At 32.8% G+C, this 18318-nt stretch overlaps 1 protein-coding gene across 5 annotated transcripts in view; it reads left to right on the top strand.

Annotated features, from left to right (window-relative positions):
* LOC136035197 (zinc finger protein 28 homolog) overlaps positions 1-17721 on the top strand; it is a 41539-nt gene extending 23818 nt beyond the window's left edge. For 3 of the 5 annotated variants that reach the window (XM_065716793.1, XM_065716790.1, XM_065716791.1), the window contains exons 4-7: positions 5808-5871; positions 8484-8630; positions 11181-11351; positions 17140-17721. In XM_065716793.1, coding sequence (XP_065572865.1) covers positions 5808-5871; positions 8484-8630; positions 11181-11351; positions 17140-17657 — 900 coding nt within the window. In that variant the 3' untranslated portion in view covers positions 17658-17721. The remainder of the gene's footprint in view (positions 1-5807; positions 5872-8483; positions 8631-11180; positions 11352-17139) is intronic. The other 2 variants (XM_065716792.1, XM_065716794.1) reach the window with 2 other exon arrangements.
* Positions 17722-18318: the final 597 nt, after the last annotated feature.

Here is an 18318-nt window from a genome sequence, read left to right as displayed (position 1 = left end):
GGACATCAAAGAAGGCAGTTTAGTGGCTCATTTGAGAGGAAATTGCTATTTCTAGGGCTTTTTGTAAGCACCAAAGCAGAATATTTAAAATAAAATCAGTTTTTTGATCAATGACAAAATCAATGACATCATAATCGCTGACTACAGCCATAAATGATATTACAGTAAAACTTTATGATATAGTTTGTTGCAACTGGGGTTTGTTATTTACTATGCCCAGCCAAAAGGCTTTTCCCTGTGTTATATTTAATCATAGTTGCATCATAGTAATAGCTTATGGCCCATAGCAGTGGCTCATGGCACATTGTAAACAAAAATTAGAAAACGCATTTAAAAGAAACTGGCAAATGAGAAAAAAGTTGTCATTTCAGGATGATTCTTGTATATTTATTATTATTTAAATCAGTCTGAATAGTAAAATATTAGTTTGAGACCTAACTTATGGATCTCTGAAAAAATAGCCTGAAGCCTAAATTATTAGTAACTAGCAGTTGCTAGTGACTGCAGCTGCTACTGCTTGCAACTGCGACTTCTTGTGATTATGACTACTTGCAATTTCACCTATTACTACTGTCCATTGCAACAATAACTAATTGTAACTTTTACTACTTGTGGCTAAAACTACTTATGACTTCCACTATTTATGTCTGTGCAACTATTTAAGACTTTAAGTAATTTTGACTGTGATTGCCACAACCTGCAACTGCGACTGCTACTAATTCGATGGAGACAACAACTTCTAAAGGCTCTGATTGTAACTTATTGCGACCGATACTGAGACTACTTATGACTGTGACTACTTGCAACTGTGAGTGATACTATGTGCAACTGAGGCTACTGCCATTGCTCTTGCTGCTACTATGCACAAATATATTGAACTTAGTCAAAGGAGTTTAAATTAACCCTGGTTGTCAAAATGCTTCTGGGTACCTACAAGACTGGGAAACTTGCGGTCAACTTTAATCCACTTGAGAAGTGGTGCCCCTTGAGGAAATTATAGCCTAGTAAACAACATAGCACTCTTACGGGATCCTGATTAACGGATATTTTTTTGGGCTTCGTTTGTTTTGATGGGCGTTTTCGGGCTGAAAAACATCTTCCTAGCTAATTTATCTACTATGGGTTGCCTCCCCGCATTAGCATTATATTTGTGGGCATGAATATATAATGAGTCGGAGGTAATAGGCTTGTGACTGTCTGTGCAGGATTTCGACTCTTGTTGATAGAAGAGCATTGCCAAGTGCTGAAAACCATGTTGTGACCAAGATGGGCCCAGGATTGCACAAAGCCTCCAACTTACTGGAGATCCCAGGGGGAAGTAAAACAGTTCAAAATAGGGATGATACCTGTTTATTGACAATGAATAGATATAAATTTATTTAACTGGATATTTCGAACAACTATACAGTGTTCATCATCAGCAGTAAAAATCATCAGCAGATGATGAACACTGTATATGTGTTCGAAATATCAAGTTAAATAATTTTATATCTATTCACTGTCAATAAAAAGGTATCATCCCTATTTTTAACTGTTTTACTTTTGTCATGGAAAGGCAATGTGGTCTTCGAAGTTATCTATGTCCCAGGGGGAAGATATGTTGGTCCCCGTCCTGCATCCGGAAATCTGGCATCCGGAATCGTTGCTTTCCCTGAGGCGAAAATAATTTCAATGATTTAACGAACATGAAAATTGGAACTTCAGACGGAAATCAGACGGTTTGAACCGGATTTATTAGGAGATTCAAAAACTCATATCCCAGGGGTAGGAAGCATGAAATTAGGTGACATAGAATTTGTTTATGTGGCAGTAAGGATGGGGTACATAGGCAGGGAGTAGGGTTTATGATGAAAAAGGAAGCTTCTAAGTCTTGTTTGGGCTGGGAAGGTATTAATGATAGAATACTAATTGCTCATTTTATGACTAAAAAGTTCAGGGTATCAGCTATAGTAGTATATGCCCCTATTGAACCAACTGACGGAAATACTAGTGACTCAGATGAATTTTACTTACAGTTACAGGAGTAATTAGACAGGGTACCATGTAGAAATATGGGGTTTTTACTAGAATGTTTTAACGCCCATGTTGGTAGAAACAGGGATAGATGGTATCCTAGCCTAGGTAACTTTGGTGTAGGAAAAGAAAATAGTAATGGCTACAGACTTTTGCAATTTTGTAGGTATAACAACCTAGTTATAACCAATACGGTGTTTGGTCATAAAATAACCTATAAGTTGACATGGTATTGACGTGATGGTAAGACAGCAAACCTTATTGATTATGTTATTGTAAATCGAAGACTAGCAGGATTAATACGAGATACTAGGGTATGTAGGAGTGCTGTTATTGACGTTAAAAGTAAGGATCACCATCTATTAGTGTCTAAGGTTAATTCAAAGCTAAAATTTCGGAAGGGTAACTTACCTCCTGGAAAGTTATGATGTTGGTAGACTCCGGGATGAAAATTTGAGAGAACCTTCCAGGAACAGTTGAATACTAAATTTAAGAGTTTAAAATTTAACAATCTGGAAGATGGATGGAATAGTTTTAGAAAAACAATTTGTGAAGTTGTTGATGGTGTCTTAGGGAAGACTGTTAAGACTACAGCTAGGAATATTAGTGAAAAAGTTTTACGTTTAATAGAGAGTAGAAGGGGTTTGTACAAGAATTATCTGAGTGATAGATCATATGAAAACGAAAGGAATGTAAAGAAAGTGGAGGAAGCATTAAAATATGAGTTAAAGAGATGTGAAGTGGAGGTCATGGATAAAATGGCTGAGGATCTGGAAGATGCAGCTAGGTGGCATAATAATAAAATATTATACTGGCAAGTTAATAAATTGAGAGGGAGTAGTCAATCCGGGACTAGTCCCAGTTAAAGATGGAAATGGGGCCACAATTAGTGATAAGGGAAGAGTTAAAGAGAGATGGGCGGAACAATTTGAGAATATGCTAAACCGAGATACAGTTGCAGGAAAAGATAGAGATGAAAATGAAAAAGTTTGTGATTCCTTGGATGTGAAGGAAGATTTGTTTTGGGAGGAAGAATTAGTGACAGTACTAAAAGGATTAAAAAATAATAAAGCTCCAGTTGCTGATAGTGTGATAAATGAGTTTCTCAAATATGGTGGCTCTGAGGTTAGAAATAAGCTACTGATGATTATGAATATGATATTTGAAAAAGGGGATGTACCTAACGATTTTAGGAAAACCTTAATTAAATCACTGAAAAAAAAGGTGACAAGAGTGAGTGTCGTAATTTTCGAAGCATTAGTCTGGTCTGTGTAGGTAGCAAATTACTTAGTAATGTGATACTTTTTAGACTGAGAGATGCTGTAGGCAAAGTTTTAAGAGAAGAACAGTCGGTTTTAGAAAAGGTAGAGGATGTGTCGACCAAGTTTTTACTCTTAGGTCAGTATTTGAGAAGTCCCTTCGTTGTCAAACACCTTTGGTCCTCAGTTTTATAGATTATGAGCAAGCGTTCGATTCTGTTGATAGAAGAGCTTTAGCAAAGGTCTTATCCTTATATGGTATACCAGACAAATACATTACAGCTATGTACGATAATAATACTGCTTCAGTTAAGGTAGGAAATGAGGTTAGCAACTGGTTTTGTATTAAATCAGGTGTTAAGCAAGGTTGTGTTCTATCCCCCTTTATATGGATCATTTTGATGGGCTTCGTCTTAAGGAGCACAGGAAAGGCAATTGGAGACCATGGAATCAAATGGGGAGGAAGAACGCTCCTGGACTTAGATTATGCTGATGATTTAAGCATATTAGATGAAAGTGTGAGCAAAAGGAACGAATTTTTAGAGGTTTCGCTAGATCAGGGTGCTAGAATAGGTTTGAAAATTAATGTTAAGAAGACTAAATCACTAAAGATAGGAATAAGTGAAGATGAAAAGGTGACGTTGGGTAACGAAGAGATTGATCAGATGGGCAGCTTTACTTACCTTGGTAGTATTATTAGTAAAGACGGCGGGAGCAGCGAATATGTTAAAAATAGAATAGCTTTGTATAGTTTGGTATATATTTTGTGTATAGCTTGGAAGAATAGAAAGATAAGTCTACAAACCAAGATTAGAATATTGGAAGCTACAGTGATGACATTGGTCAAGTATGGTTCTGAAGCATGAGCGCTCCGAAAAGCAGACGAAAATTTGCTAGATGTTTTCCAGAGAAATTGCCTACGGATTGTTCTGGGTACCCGGCTGACTGACCGTATTTCATACAGTAGATTGTACGAAAAGTGTGGTTCCATCCCGCTTTCTGGGGCTATAGTGAAAGGAAGGTTGAGATGGCTAGGCCACGTTCTGCGGATGAAGGATGACAGATTGCCGAAAATTGTCCTTTTTGGCCAACCGTCTGGGGCTACACGGAAAGTAGGTCTTCCTCGTCTAGGGTGGAAGGATGTCATAAGTAAAGATTCAAAGGAAATGGGACTTCCTGGGAGGGTGTAAAGAGGGAGGCTTTGAATAGATTAGGTTGGAGGAGTGTGCGTAGCTGTGTTGGCCTTAGCTGGCTTGGTGCTGCAAGGAGCTATTAGTAGTAGTAGTAGTAGTAGTGTTGATGTAAATACTCAGAAATATAATGAAGCTTTATGTCGGATGTTGGAAATATAATAAAGCTGTGGGATGGATGTAGAGCTGAATTAAAACAAATTGTCAGAACTTTCTTGTTTTCCTGCGTTTTACTAGGGAATCATGTTAACTTATGTTTCATACAAAAGGATTGGCAAAATTTTCTGATTTTATTAATGAATGATTCCATCCTTGTCCAAACTGGTTAAGAAATTATAAGAGCTTGCTACAGTAGCAAATTCTTATGATTTTGAAGGAGTCAAAACGCATCCAAATTGTCAAAAAGAGTGTATTTTCTGTATTTCCCTATTGTTTGTAATTTTACAACAAATGAAAATTTTAGCTCAGGATTAATCAACAAATTGTTCGTTCTAATGAACTGTAAGTAAGGAACAAATCAGAAAAATACTTTTAACTGGGTAGGCATTCCCAGTTTTATTTTGTGTATTTTTTATTTCTTTTTGATTGCTATGCAAAGTGTTGCTGTTATATGTCTTAGTACAACTGAGAACTTTTACTAACCTGTACTTCTTTCTCTCAACTTAAAACATTTTCTCTCAACTATACTTGAATATTCATATTTGTATTAATATTTACAATTGGTTTATATTTATTGATATTCTGATTGAAATTTTGAATTAGTCTTTTTTTATTTTGATTTTGTATCTCTTATTTTTGAAGCTAACAGGCTTATTCAAACCTCTGTGCAGGTGTGTTGGGCTCTTCAACTTTCCAAATTTAACTTCCATGTATCTTCTTTTACTAACATAAAGTGGAATTGTGCATGAAAGGGGGTTAAGAGCCTCAAAAGCATGCATATTTATGCACAACTGATGCGATATCCACTCACCTTTTCTGTGTATAAATACAACTTAATCTGATGAAATTCATAATCTGTTTGGTAAAACCGCTTCTGAGATGAAACACTTTTTTTTGTTCTTTTATGGTAGTTTTGTTCTTTTTGTTCTTTTTTGTTCATTTGCCAGTCCCGTCTCCATGTTATAACCTTTTTGTTCTTTTTTTTTTGTTCATTTGTTCATCCCGTCTCTATGTTATAACCTGGTAGTTTTGGGGATGTGATTTTTTTCATATTAACAGTTAAATTGACATCAGTAATAACTGATTGACATTACTAAAAGATGTGTGATTACGTCATTGATATTGAAGTTATCCCAACTCTAAAGATTTGTCCCTTTTTCCGTGCATAATTTTTCCTTTTTTTAAGCTCATTGGGAATCGGATTTTGGAAAGAAGAGAGAGGATGCAAAATACAAGCTTAAATTTTTCAGGTTAGTCTTTTATTTTTTAATTAATCAGTAAAGGAAACCAACATTTACGTGTTCGTTCTTCCTTTTTTTGTTTGTTTATTTTGTTTAGAATATAAGAAACAAGAGTAACAGCTTTTGCTTAAAAGTCTTTTATTTAACCTAATCTATTAATTTAATTAATAAATTAATAATTAATAAATAATTAATTAACAAAAACAGATTTTACTTAAAAAGATCTTTTAGTCAACCTTCTCTCACTCAGAACCATTAAGAATACTGAAGATTTCCAAAGAAATCAATATAACAAACAGTTTTTTTTTTACATTTTCAATAATAATGTAATGCACTATGCGGCCTAAGGCGGGCGCGTTAAGTATTATGATTTATAAATCATAATTGTTAATAATTATAATGATCTGATGCCCTATGGGGCTTCAAAGGGATACTTTTTATTGAAAAAACAATCAGACTAATTACCTTAAATTACCTTAAATTGCAACTTGGAGCAATTGAAGGATTTTCCATCCTGTAGCATTGCTCAGCATTTATGTATTATTATTAATGTAGTAGTTTAGATTCCTTTGATAATCAGTAGTCTACCTTATCAAATATTGATACGTCTAATGCTTAAAACTACAAAATACTGCTTTAAATTTGACTGTGAAGATCCATAACTAGTTTTGATATTTTGGTTCATGTGTATAATTTTGATTTATAGGTATCCTGGTATTCTTACAACACCATATTCTAGATATTCTCCAGCTAATGGTAAGGGTCTTTGCTTCCTGTGCTAAATACATAATTGCTAAATACATAAATACATAATTGATTTGTAATGTAGTCTTAACAATGTAGAAAGTAGTGGTTAATGAATCACTAATGACAGTAATCTGTCTTAGAATTTATCATAAACAGAGCTACTAGAATACAAAACTATTGTGTTGCAGTGGCAGAAATCTTAATACCTCGATGGTAATTCATGTTATTCATGTTAGTAGTGCGTGTTTTAGGGTCATAAGGCTTTGCCATTTTGGCAAATGTAGGTCTAAAAAAATTTATTTTTATTTCAGCAGTTTATAACCATTACTTTTTTTTCCTGCGACAAATGTATCTGTGCTAGAATGCCATCTATCCCTATTAGTATTTCTACCAACCTGGGTGTTAAAATATCCAAATAAAATTAACATATTTCTACCTTCGACCCTGTCTTTTGGCTCTTGCAGCTGTGGGTAAAATTCCTTTGAGTCTCTATCTCTATTAGTTCGATTTACTGGTGCGTATACCACTACGACTGGTACCTTGAACTTTTTAGCCATGAAATGAGAAACTAGAATTCTATTATTATGAGCTTCCCTACTTGAACATTACTTAACAGCATCCTTATTCAAAATAAGTCCTTACTCCAGGCCTATTCACACCGTCCTTCCTGCCTGAGTGAATAAATTCTGCATTCTCTAATTTCATGTTTCCTAACCCTGGGACACGAATTTCTGAAATTCCTGAAGTCCAGTTTGAAGCGTCTGAATTGGTCTGTAAATTTTCGATACGTCAGTTTTTTTTTGTAATAAAGGGTACCACAGTAACATAGTGGACCAGAATGTATCCTACGAAACTCAGCTCTTTTGCTATTCCATTAAACTGAATTATCAAAAAAAGACATACCTCTGTAACATTAAGTAACATTAAGGACCAGAATGTATCCTACGAAACTCAGCTCTTTGGCTATTCCATTAAACTGAATTATCAAAAAAAAGGCATACCTCTGTAACATAAAGTAAAATAAAGGACCAGAATGTATCCTACGAAAATCAGCTCTTTTGCTATTCCATTAAATTAAATTATCAAAAAAAGATATACCTCTGCGGGAGCAGGACGAGATTTAGGCCAAAGGGTGTGGTGTATTCAACTAGGGCAGTACCATTCAAGGCAGGTGCCTTATGAAGTCTATTATGGGGATTAACCGGTTACAATATGAAGAAACTAGAATACTCAATTGTTCTTCTAACTATATATAATGCTTGCTAGTTATTGAAAATCAATTGCTTTCAGTAATTCTATGACAATTTGATATTCCTAGATATACAGGTTCATTACGGGAAACTGACTGTAAGTAAAGCGTTTGTACACATTAGTCTGTGAAAGGCCACTACAAACCAAATTCTTAAAATCTTCAAGCACCATTACAAGCCAAATTCTTATAAACTAAATTTATATATGTTTTTTTTAAAAGCTGATGATTTAGAGTTTGTTCTGAATTTATGAGAATCATTACTTTTAACTAAGCCAACGAGAAGTTATTAGATAAACGTATTTGTTAAAACAATTTTGTCTAGAAAATGCCGAGAGATTTGGCTGAGTTCCACAACTAGTTTCGGCAGTCTTCACAAAATATTTTAGATGTTTTTCTGGCACATTAAACTAGAAAATTACTTGTCTAATTTACAGTTACATTGCCTATACAATTACATCAAATCTAACTATATGTCTAAATGTTTTTTCCGATTTTCTTAATATTAAGTTTTCTCTTTTTTGAAGCACCATGTAATGATTATTTTTTGTTCTTTAGAAGTTGTAATATCAGAATGGTTACTTTTATGAGGGTTTTAATGTTGATTATTTTCAATTATCTTTAGCAGCTGAAGAAACATTCCCTGATTTTAGTGAAGATATTTTATTACCCAAACATGAAGATTCTTTGGTGGTTTCTCCGGGTGTACTGGAACAGCTTAAATGTAATTTCAAGCCTTCTGAGTTCCAATCAAATATTCTCGAGAATGGAAGTGAGTTTTCTGACATCTCAATATTTTTTTCTTATTATTATGTTTAAAAACCCATCTGACTTACCTAGAAAACGTATTCGAAAATGGTAAAGATTTCTTACCTCTACTCTAAATGTATATAGCAAGACCATGTTGGAAATATTTCTCAATTAAAAGAGGTACAGGAAATTAGAACATGGATTCAGTTTATTATATTATTAAAAATCTTGAAGGAATAAATGCAAAACTAAAGAGAATAATAGAATAGAAAATAACAAAAGAATACAAATGAAATACAAAATCAAAAAAACATGAAGTAGTTTAGCATTAATCCGCAAATATAAAAATAGCAGGCCCAGAAATAGGTCTATCGAAACTGTTTTTGAAACACAACCACAAAATTAGTTTTCCTTTATAGCATCTTCTTCTTAAAAGGGTATGTTTAAAATTAAAAATTTTAATTAACATGATGGAAATTTTCACGGCGACCATGGGGAAATTTGGACCATGTCGGAAATTTTCATGACGAAGAAGTTTATAATAAGGACATCAAAATTACAGCATTCTTTTTTCTTCCCTCACTCCGTAAGTCTATTCACTCCTAAAAACGGTGATTTTATACAATCATTATTTTTGTTGTCATTAAACTATTAAGATATTTTTTATCTTATGAATTATCTCCTGAATTGCCACGCTGAATTATGGAGTGAAAATGCAAAAAATTGTCCTTTTTACACTGAAAGTTGAACTAATAGCTTGTACCGCCCATTTTACGTGTAACGATTGAGTCACAATTGGGCTGTACAACTTTTTTCTATTGAACACATGAAGAGTATTGAGAACTTGTTGATGTTAAGTAAGGAAAGTAATGTTTTTCAAATCAAAGAAAAAAAAGAATTAATGTAATTTTCCAATAGTAAACTAGATGGGTAAATACGATAAAATAGGATAGCGAATTAGCTCTTCCTAGAAATACTCCCCTGTAGGCAAGTCAATTGACAAATGATTTGAAGAATAGAATCTCGAAGAATTTCTACAGTTAACATATTAATGCATAGCTTAGATTTTTAGCTGTTCAATGATATATTTATTTCTTAAAATAGTTGCATTTAAATGCGAATCTAACAAAAAAAATTCAAATAGAACAGATCTTAACAAGCTTAAGGTATTTGTAATCTAACAAGCCATGTCCCAACCATTAGTAATACCATTTGTTTTTATCACATTACATTACATCTTCGTCAATTTGGTAGGTGATCATTGAAGCTTAGTATCCATTTCTGGGAGGTTTATTATCCTAACTCGATTAATTTCTTAGATAGTTGAATGTTCCTTAACTGAGATTAAAACAAGGATGAGGTAGAAAATCCAAAATACCTCCCTCGGAGATACCTTAGGCTACTATTTGAGACAAAAAATAGTCATTAGCCCATGTCAAAAGATTAATATGATATATCAAATTCTATTTAACTTGAACAAACAGTGGAATTTGGTGTATTTTAGTAGGAGTTCAAAACATTGTCACTGGATGTATTGTAGGTTTTATGTCTATTGTGGAAAGTTTTATTCTTATGGTTCTTCTAGTTTCTAAGATAGTAATCCCAAAATCCTTTAAAACTCTCGGAAATTTTCGGAAAAATAAAAATTATTCTGAATAAAAGATTATGCCATTAACAGTGGAATAACATTTTTGATTTGTCACTAGTTTTAATGATTAATTTTAAATTAGTGATAATTCTGACCAGCCTTGGTGATTTCTTGCCATTTTTTCCAACAGTTTTTCACTTCCAAACTCGGATTTTACTGCTTTTTCGAATTTTGCCAGTTAGAATTAAGTAAATAGACAGTTTTTAGAATTAATTAAAATAAAAAATTTTACTCATGAGGACATAAAATCATATCCGTTGGGGTATTAGCCTGAAAGTTCCTTCAGCTAGTGTGATTATCTAGTCCAAAAGACCAAGGATAAAGCATGCCTTCCTTTCGATTTCACAAAACCAGTATGTAGCAGGTCCAATGTAAACATTGGACAACTCGTATAACTTTGGAACTCGAATGCTCTGGGGTTTTTTTTTTACACGCAGAGGAATAGAGATATGAACGTTCTATCATTTTGGGCAAAATGGTTATATTGAACATTTTGTTTAGAAGTCTTGTTAGGGAAATCAGCTAAAGGGGACGGGAGAGGGGTGGCTGGTTGACCTATCGCGCTTGCCTCTTAAAAAGGACATTCGAAATATCATTCTCTGTTTGAGTGAGCCACATCCGAAGTATCAAACACAATTGCTTCCATACGAAGTGATGTGGGAAGAAAAATACTGAAAAAGTACTGGGAAGAAAGTACTGAGAAAAAGTGGGAAGAAGTACTGGGAAAAAGTGGGAAAAGTACTGGGAAAAAGTGGGAAGAAAAATACTGAAAAATACAGAGCCGGAAGACTCTCAGTGCTATTTTGCTGCCTAATATTATCAATTGTCGTGATTAACGTATAATAACAAGAAATTTGGTTGAATTTGTCTAGTAAGCTTTATTGTTGAGTTTTTTTAACCCAATTTATTTATATTTTGTTTTAGATTTTGAAGATGCTTTACCAAGTCATAATGAGGAGGTCGTTAACGTTCCAAACCTTCCTTTGTTTCCTAAACGTGAGGCTGTTCCTTTGGGTAGTTTTCCTGGCTTTTCAGGATCTTGTAAACTTCAACCTTACATGCAGGAATCAGGCGCCACTTCTTTTGACTGTCAAGGTATATTTCAAAAATTCATTTTTAGAATCAAATATATTCAATCTTGGGCAATTTAAAAAAAAAGAAGAAAAACTTGGAAGGACAAGCGGACGAAATTCTGTGAATTTACACTAATCTGAAGACGGAATTTTTCTCTTATCTCATTTCATTGTCCTAAATGCTAAACTGGTTATTTGGTCTAAGATGATTGTTTTCTAATAGCTAAAAATAAAGTTAAAAACTGTATCATTTGCAATTTCGTATAAATCAAGATTTGAATTCGTTTATTATCATCTGATTTCACGATGATAAATTGTGATTTTCGGTAAGATTTTCTTACATAGTATATTTTATAGTATAAAGCATTAACTTTAGTAAAGCCTTTTGTTTTTCAATTTGCCTTCTCCCAATTTTTACAGAATGAGAATTATAGAAATTAGATCTCATGAAGAAAGTCATGCATGAAATTCTTGAGAGCTCAAGTGAAAAATAGAAACTTTAGACAAGCTTTATGCAAAATTGATGAAAGGAAACATTAATGAAATGAAACAGGTGACAAATATTTGCCTGAAAATATACTTTTTGTATAAAATACTATAATACTATATTAATACTATAATACTATATTAGTATATAGAATACTATAAATGGTATTCTTAATATACAAAAAACCATCTTATTCTCCGATTGCAGTGAAGCCATTGGGAAACCACTGAAATAAACAATTATATTGAATGTGTTACGGAATTATCCGAAAATCATCGTCACTCATCTCTTTTTATCTGTGTTTAGTATTATTTTTAAAGAAGCTATACTTTCTTGACTTCTTGATTTTCATACCTTATACCGTATTTTTTTTTGTAATTTTTAGATTCGGTTTAGGACACCGTATTCAGTTGAGCTTGCATGCGCAATTTTCTTGAACTTTTTTCGTAAGGCTCTTTACTCAGGTCTAACTCGGGAGACCTGCTGAATGATGCAAATCTTCACCTAAGAATTACAGAAAACTCTAAACCTACTTTCAGTTTCAATACTTTGAGTCCTTTTCAACAGCCTAGTTCAGTCTTATTTTTTGAATATTCCTGTTGTAACTGTCAACTTTTAACTCTTCATTAAAGAAGCTTTCAGAAACTTGTGATAAAAGAGGGATTATTATGCAGGAAAATAACCGCTGCTTCCCTGGGTAATACTATATATTTTATTTCGGATCAATCCGCTTATCAAGTTTGCACTTCAAACGATTTCTGGTATTGTATCACTACTATCTGACTTTAACCCTCTGATAGTTTGTAATATAGTCAAAAACACGCTCCTAGTGTTTGCGCTCCTTCGGTACCTTTGAAAGAATTTCTAGTTAAAGGTTTTTTTTTATGGATTCTGCTAGAGTTGGTATCTCAATTGAGTTTATATATTTGTTTGAAAATGAGTTCTTACATTTTATTGGGTTCTAGCGATTTGAAACCTGGCGCTACTTCTTAATCTGACTTCTGATTTTAGGACTTTTGCAGTGAGAGATTGGATTTCTTTCTATTTTTAGGTCTATCTTGGCCGAGGCGTCAAGTTTATTGTTGTTTATTGTTCTGTAACTTCCTCCTTAAGTCAATTCCTCCTTCCTGTTAATGCATCAAACAATCATCTATTTTTCGGGATTTGTTTTCTTCTGTAACTTCCTCCTCTAGTCAATTCCTTTTTCCTGTTAATGCATCAAACAATCATCTATTTTTCGGGATTTGTTTTCTTCTGTAACTTCCTCCTCTAGTATTAAGCGAGGTATTAAGGAGGAGATAAATACCTCGCTCTTTATGCTGTAGTATTTTTAGTAATTTCAACTATTTATTCTACGGCCTTTCTGATTCAGGGGTCATTCTTAAAGAATCGGCACAAAACTTACGATTTAGTGTAAAGAGCGAGGTATTAACGAGGGTACAAACCCCCTCATATACATAATAAAAATTTAAGAACATAAAAGTTTGTTACGTAAGTTAATTCTTAAGTTACGTATATTTTTTACTAATAAGAAAATTCGTTAAAAATTAAAATTTATAGTTGCCTTTTTGTGTAACCGAAAAATTGCATGGCAACTAGGCCTCCTTCCCCATCCCTTATTTCTCAAAATCGTCTGATCAGAACTAAGAGAAAGCCATTTAGCCAAAAAAGGAATTAAAATGTAAATTTCATTTTAATAATTTATGTGTGGAGAGCCAAAATCAAACATGCATTAATTCAAAAACGTTCAGAAATTACATAAAAAGACTGGTTTTTCTAACTGAAAGTAAGGAGCGACATTAAAACTTAAAACGAACAGAAATTACTCCGTCTATGAAATGGGTTGTCCCCTCCGCAGTCCCTCGCTCTTTATGCTAAAGCTTTTAATTGTTTTAAAAAGCAGAATTGTGGTAAAGAGTCAAACTTTAGCGTAAAGAGCGAAGGATTGCGGAGGGGACAACCCATTTCATATACGGAGTAATTTCTGTTCGTTTTAAGTTTTAATGTCGCTCCTTACTTTCAGTTAGAAAAACTAGTTTTTTTATGTAATGGAAATAAAAAACGAACATAACTTAGTTTTAAAAACTGTTTCCACAAAACTAGTTTATTAAAGAAATGTAAAGAGCTACATTAAGCCAAAAATGAGCAAAAATATTGTAAAAAACTCTTTCGATGTAAAACTACCAAAGATCACTATCAATAATGGTAAATTCGCCACCATTGTATAATAATAGTGTGGTTACAGCCCAGAAAAAGGCTAGAATTAGTTTTGTTTTTAAAGGTTTGAACCTTTCCGTACTCAATTACGCTGACGATATCCTGAATTTAAGTAGAACTTTATCGTCTGTAGAGGAAAATTTTCTGTGCTTAGTAGGGAATATGCCGAAATTGTTCTCAATTTTAATACTTCGAAGAGCGAGGTCCTTGCTTCCGGCAAATCTGTCGGTGATGTTGGATCCTTACAGTTAGGAAATCAGAGTGTTCAGTTATTTGCTTGTATTAAATACCTCGGTCTCCCGATAGGGAATAGTGTAAAAACGACAAGGGCTCTCCTTATTTCTCATCTAAGTGAGAAACTTAGAAAAACGTTTAGTGTGATAGTTTGCTGCGATGCTAGCTACAGAGGGCGTATTCTTGTCCGTGTGTACAACGCTTTTGCGATGCCTCAAGTCCTCGCGTTGACTCCATTTTGGAATGTGTTTACGGCTACTGTTAAAAAGACTATTAGATCTCTATATTTTCGTTTCGCAAAATTTCTCTTGTGTGTACACCCCTATGGGCTAGAAACAAAAGACTAGTGTCAGCTTACGGGTAAGCTGAGCCACTAACCGTGGCTGAGGAGCGTCGCGGTCGTTATTTTTCTAAGCTTGATAGGACAAATAGCCTCCATCTTGCTATGTGTTAATAGAAATATTTGAAACTATCCTTTGTAGTATATATTCTTTGTGAGTGTCTTCTTCTTACTTTTTTTTAGTCTTCTCATCTACTCCATATTGAACCCTTGTGTGTTCTTTGGGCAATAGATATTGATTGATTGAATGAATGAATGATACCCAAAAAGAATAGAAATTACAGTAAATAACTGCGTCAAACTCAAAACGAGTAAAAATTAACATGTGTAGGGCTGGCAACCCCCATTCCTGCTCCAGACAAGAACCTAATTGACACATTACTGAAAAAAAGAGAGCGACAATTTGTCAGTTTATCAATTGTCAATTTGTCAGTTTATTTGTCAGTTTGTCAGTTTAATATACATATACTGATATTTATTCCTTAAAGTTTTAATAATTTCTTCATTTAATAAAGTAAAAAAGAGAAAACATTTAAAATCTATTTCGTTTTCAGTAAAGTGCAAATTATGATATATTTATACATATACAGCCTAATTCTATTTTTTGTATGAAAAAATTATAGAGAAAAAAACTCTTTTTCTATTTTTTTTTTAATAATGCTGAACTTAAACGTGTTCAATATATTAAGTATCTTGGAATTTTTCAGGATGAAAATATATCTTTCCGGGAACACATTAAAATCTTGTCACCGAAAATTTCAAGAAATATTGGGATTCTTTCACGGTTCTTTCTTCAAATGGAAGTCTGTCTTCAAAATGTTTATCATACAGTTTATTTTTCTCTTGTCCACTCTTATTTCCTTAATTGTACTTCAGTTTTGGCATATACTTTCGCATGGATTTATAAACCAATAAAGGGTCTAGCATAAAAAGGGTAAAAAAAAGGCCAATAAAAGGGTCCTCTGGCATATTTTTGATAAATCAGATTTATCTTATTTCTATTTCCCTTATTCGCCATCTATTCACTTTTGATGAACTTCCATCAAGATTTTCTACAGTTTTTGCGGCAAACTTGCAATATCATAATCACCCCACATCTCATATATCATATTTTTTTATCGGCATTGCAACCCACAACTAGAACCAATTTTAGCCTTCGTCACATGAGACCAATGGGACACATGGGACCAAAAAATTTGAAACTCTTTGCCATTACTAGTTAGAGAGCGCTCTGATATGATTCAGCTTTTTAATGTATCAAAGAGACACGTTGCGACTTTATAGCGTCAGTTTTTTTGTTGTTGTTTTATTTTGGGAAGATGTAACCGTTAAATTATTGAAAATGTAGTCTGCTGTTGATTTAACTTTTTTTTGTAACTGGTAATGCGCTTAATTATGCCATAAGGCATTTGCGTTTTTGTTGATCAATAGTATTCATGTATTGCTGTAAATAAAAAGTTACTCTACACGTATTATATATATATATATATATATATATATATATATATATATATATATATATATATATATATATATATATATATATATATATATATATATATATATATGTATGTATATATATATATATATATATATATATATATATATATATATATATATATATATATATATATATATGTATATATATATATATATATATATATATATATATATATATATATATATATATATATATATATATATATATATATACATATATATATATATATATATATATATATATATATATATATATATATATATATATATATATATATATATATATATATATATATATATATATATATATATATATATAATCTCCTGCCAATTTCTCAGGATTATTTAGATAGTTATTTTAGATAAGTTATTACTAAGATATTTTACTCTGTTTTACTAAGATAATTTTTGTCAATGACTGACTTTTAAAATTTAGAAAAAAACTCCTAATATTCTCACTTTAGGCCTTTTGAGAAAGTCCATACATAGATTTTTGTTCAGTACCCCTCCCCCCCCTCCGAACAAAAGTTCTAAGTACGACCCTCTGCAGAACTGATTAACTATTTTTCAAAACACGAGAAAAATTTAGGCCTTTCTCCAACACCGATTGCTTAAAACAAAACAAAAAGCAAACAAAAAATATATAATATTCTTGGACGTTAGTCGAATGCATATCAGGAAACAAAGCGTTTTGCACTCCTTGGCACCGGCCAGCGCTGCTGTATCATAGAATTTCATACTCAGAGGTCACATCGTTACTCAGAGGTCTTATTTTAAATCCTGGCCGGCATTAAGCGTCTGATTTTCCTTTTAAATCAATCTATTGATTCTTAGGATTTTGTTAGAGCTCATACCATATGAGCTCTTGGCTTTTAGCTCTTCTTGCCTCGTTACAAGTGCCATATGAGCTCTTAGCTCTTATTTTTAATTTGTAACATTTTTTTGTGATTGCTGTAGGATATATGATTGAAAATAATATCTTATTCTAGTGTTTTAAGTTTTATCTATCCCCTTTATTTAATTTTATTGTAGGAGTTGCAGATACTTCACCAAATAATACCAATACGCTTATGGAAGCTTCAGATTCTAATATTGGCTTGCTTAGGAAAGCTTGCACAAAAGACTATCAGTGCAATATATGCGATAAAAGATTTAGCTTCCATTCATCATTGGAAAGACATCGAGGAATTCATACAGGGAAAAAACCATTTAAATGTAATGTATGCAGGAAGAGCTTTTCTCAGATGTGCAATTTGAATACACATCAAAGAGTACATACAGGGGAAAAACCTTATAAATGTGATGTATGCGAGAAGAGTTTTTCTCAGTCACAGAATTTGAATAAACATAAATTAGTGCACACGGGTGAGAAACGGTTTAAATGTGATGTGTGCAAAAAGTGTTTTACTCGCTCAGGCAGTTTGAATCTTCACCAAAGAGTGCATACAGGCGTGAAACCATTTAGATGTGATTTATGTAAGAGGAGTTTCACTCAGCTAATGCATTTGAATAGACATCGAATATTGCATACAGGGAAAAAATCGTTTTAATGTGATGTATGCAGGAATATTGTGTACTATAATCTTGTTGGTAATACAGTACCTTTGGTTGGTTCTCAATCCTACGCCTGAACGGAAGCGAGAGCTTGGCTACTACTGTATTTTATTTTATATAACTAAACTAGAAACATAAACCCATCAAAATATACTCAACTGAGCTTGAAATTGAACTGCACTGATTAAATCACTCCCCTAATCTATATATACCCAAACGGAACCCGCAAAATATTCCCAGAAAATGATAAAATACCCCAGAAACTAAAGTGAAATGACACTTGCATCTATTTAGAATCTACTTAATCCGGAATAAACCCTAGCGTACAATAGGAAGAGCTTTTTTTCGATCAGACCATTTTAATGAACACCAAAGACTGTATACAGGTGAAAAAATTGTATAAATGTGATATCAGCGAGAGAGAATTTTCATTTAAGTTGACCCTGTTCTTTCATGTAACAACCCATTCTAAGAAAAAGTATGCTAGTTTAAAGTTTTAATAAAGATTTCTTACAGAATAATAATTTTTATAAATAGTCATATAAAAACTTTTCATACCAAGGAGAGGTATTTTCTTGTGTATTTTTCTGGCTGGTGAAGCTCAATTTTATTTAATAACCCCATGCATTTGTATAATCATAACAACAGAAATATGCA

The sequence above is a fragment of the Artemia franciscana genome, chromosome 14 (genome assembly GCF_032884065.1).
Source record: "Artemia franciscana chromosome 14, ASM3288406v1, whole genome shotgun sequence".
Classification (NCBI taxonomy): Eukaryota; Metazoa; Arthropoda; class Branchiopoda; order Anostraca; family Artemiidae; genus Artemia; species Artemia franciscana.
Note: the sequence above shows the minus strand (reverse complement) of the source record. Positions and strands in the feature narration are given on the sequence as shown.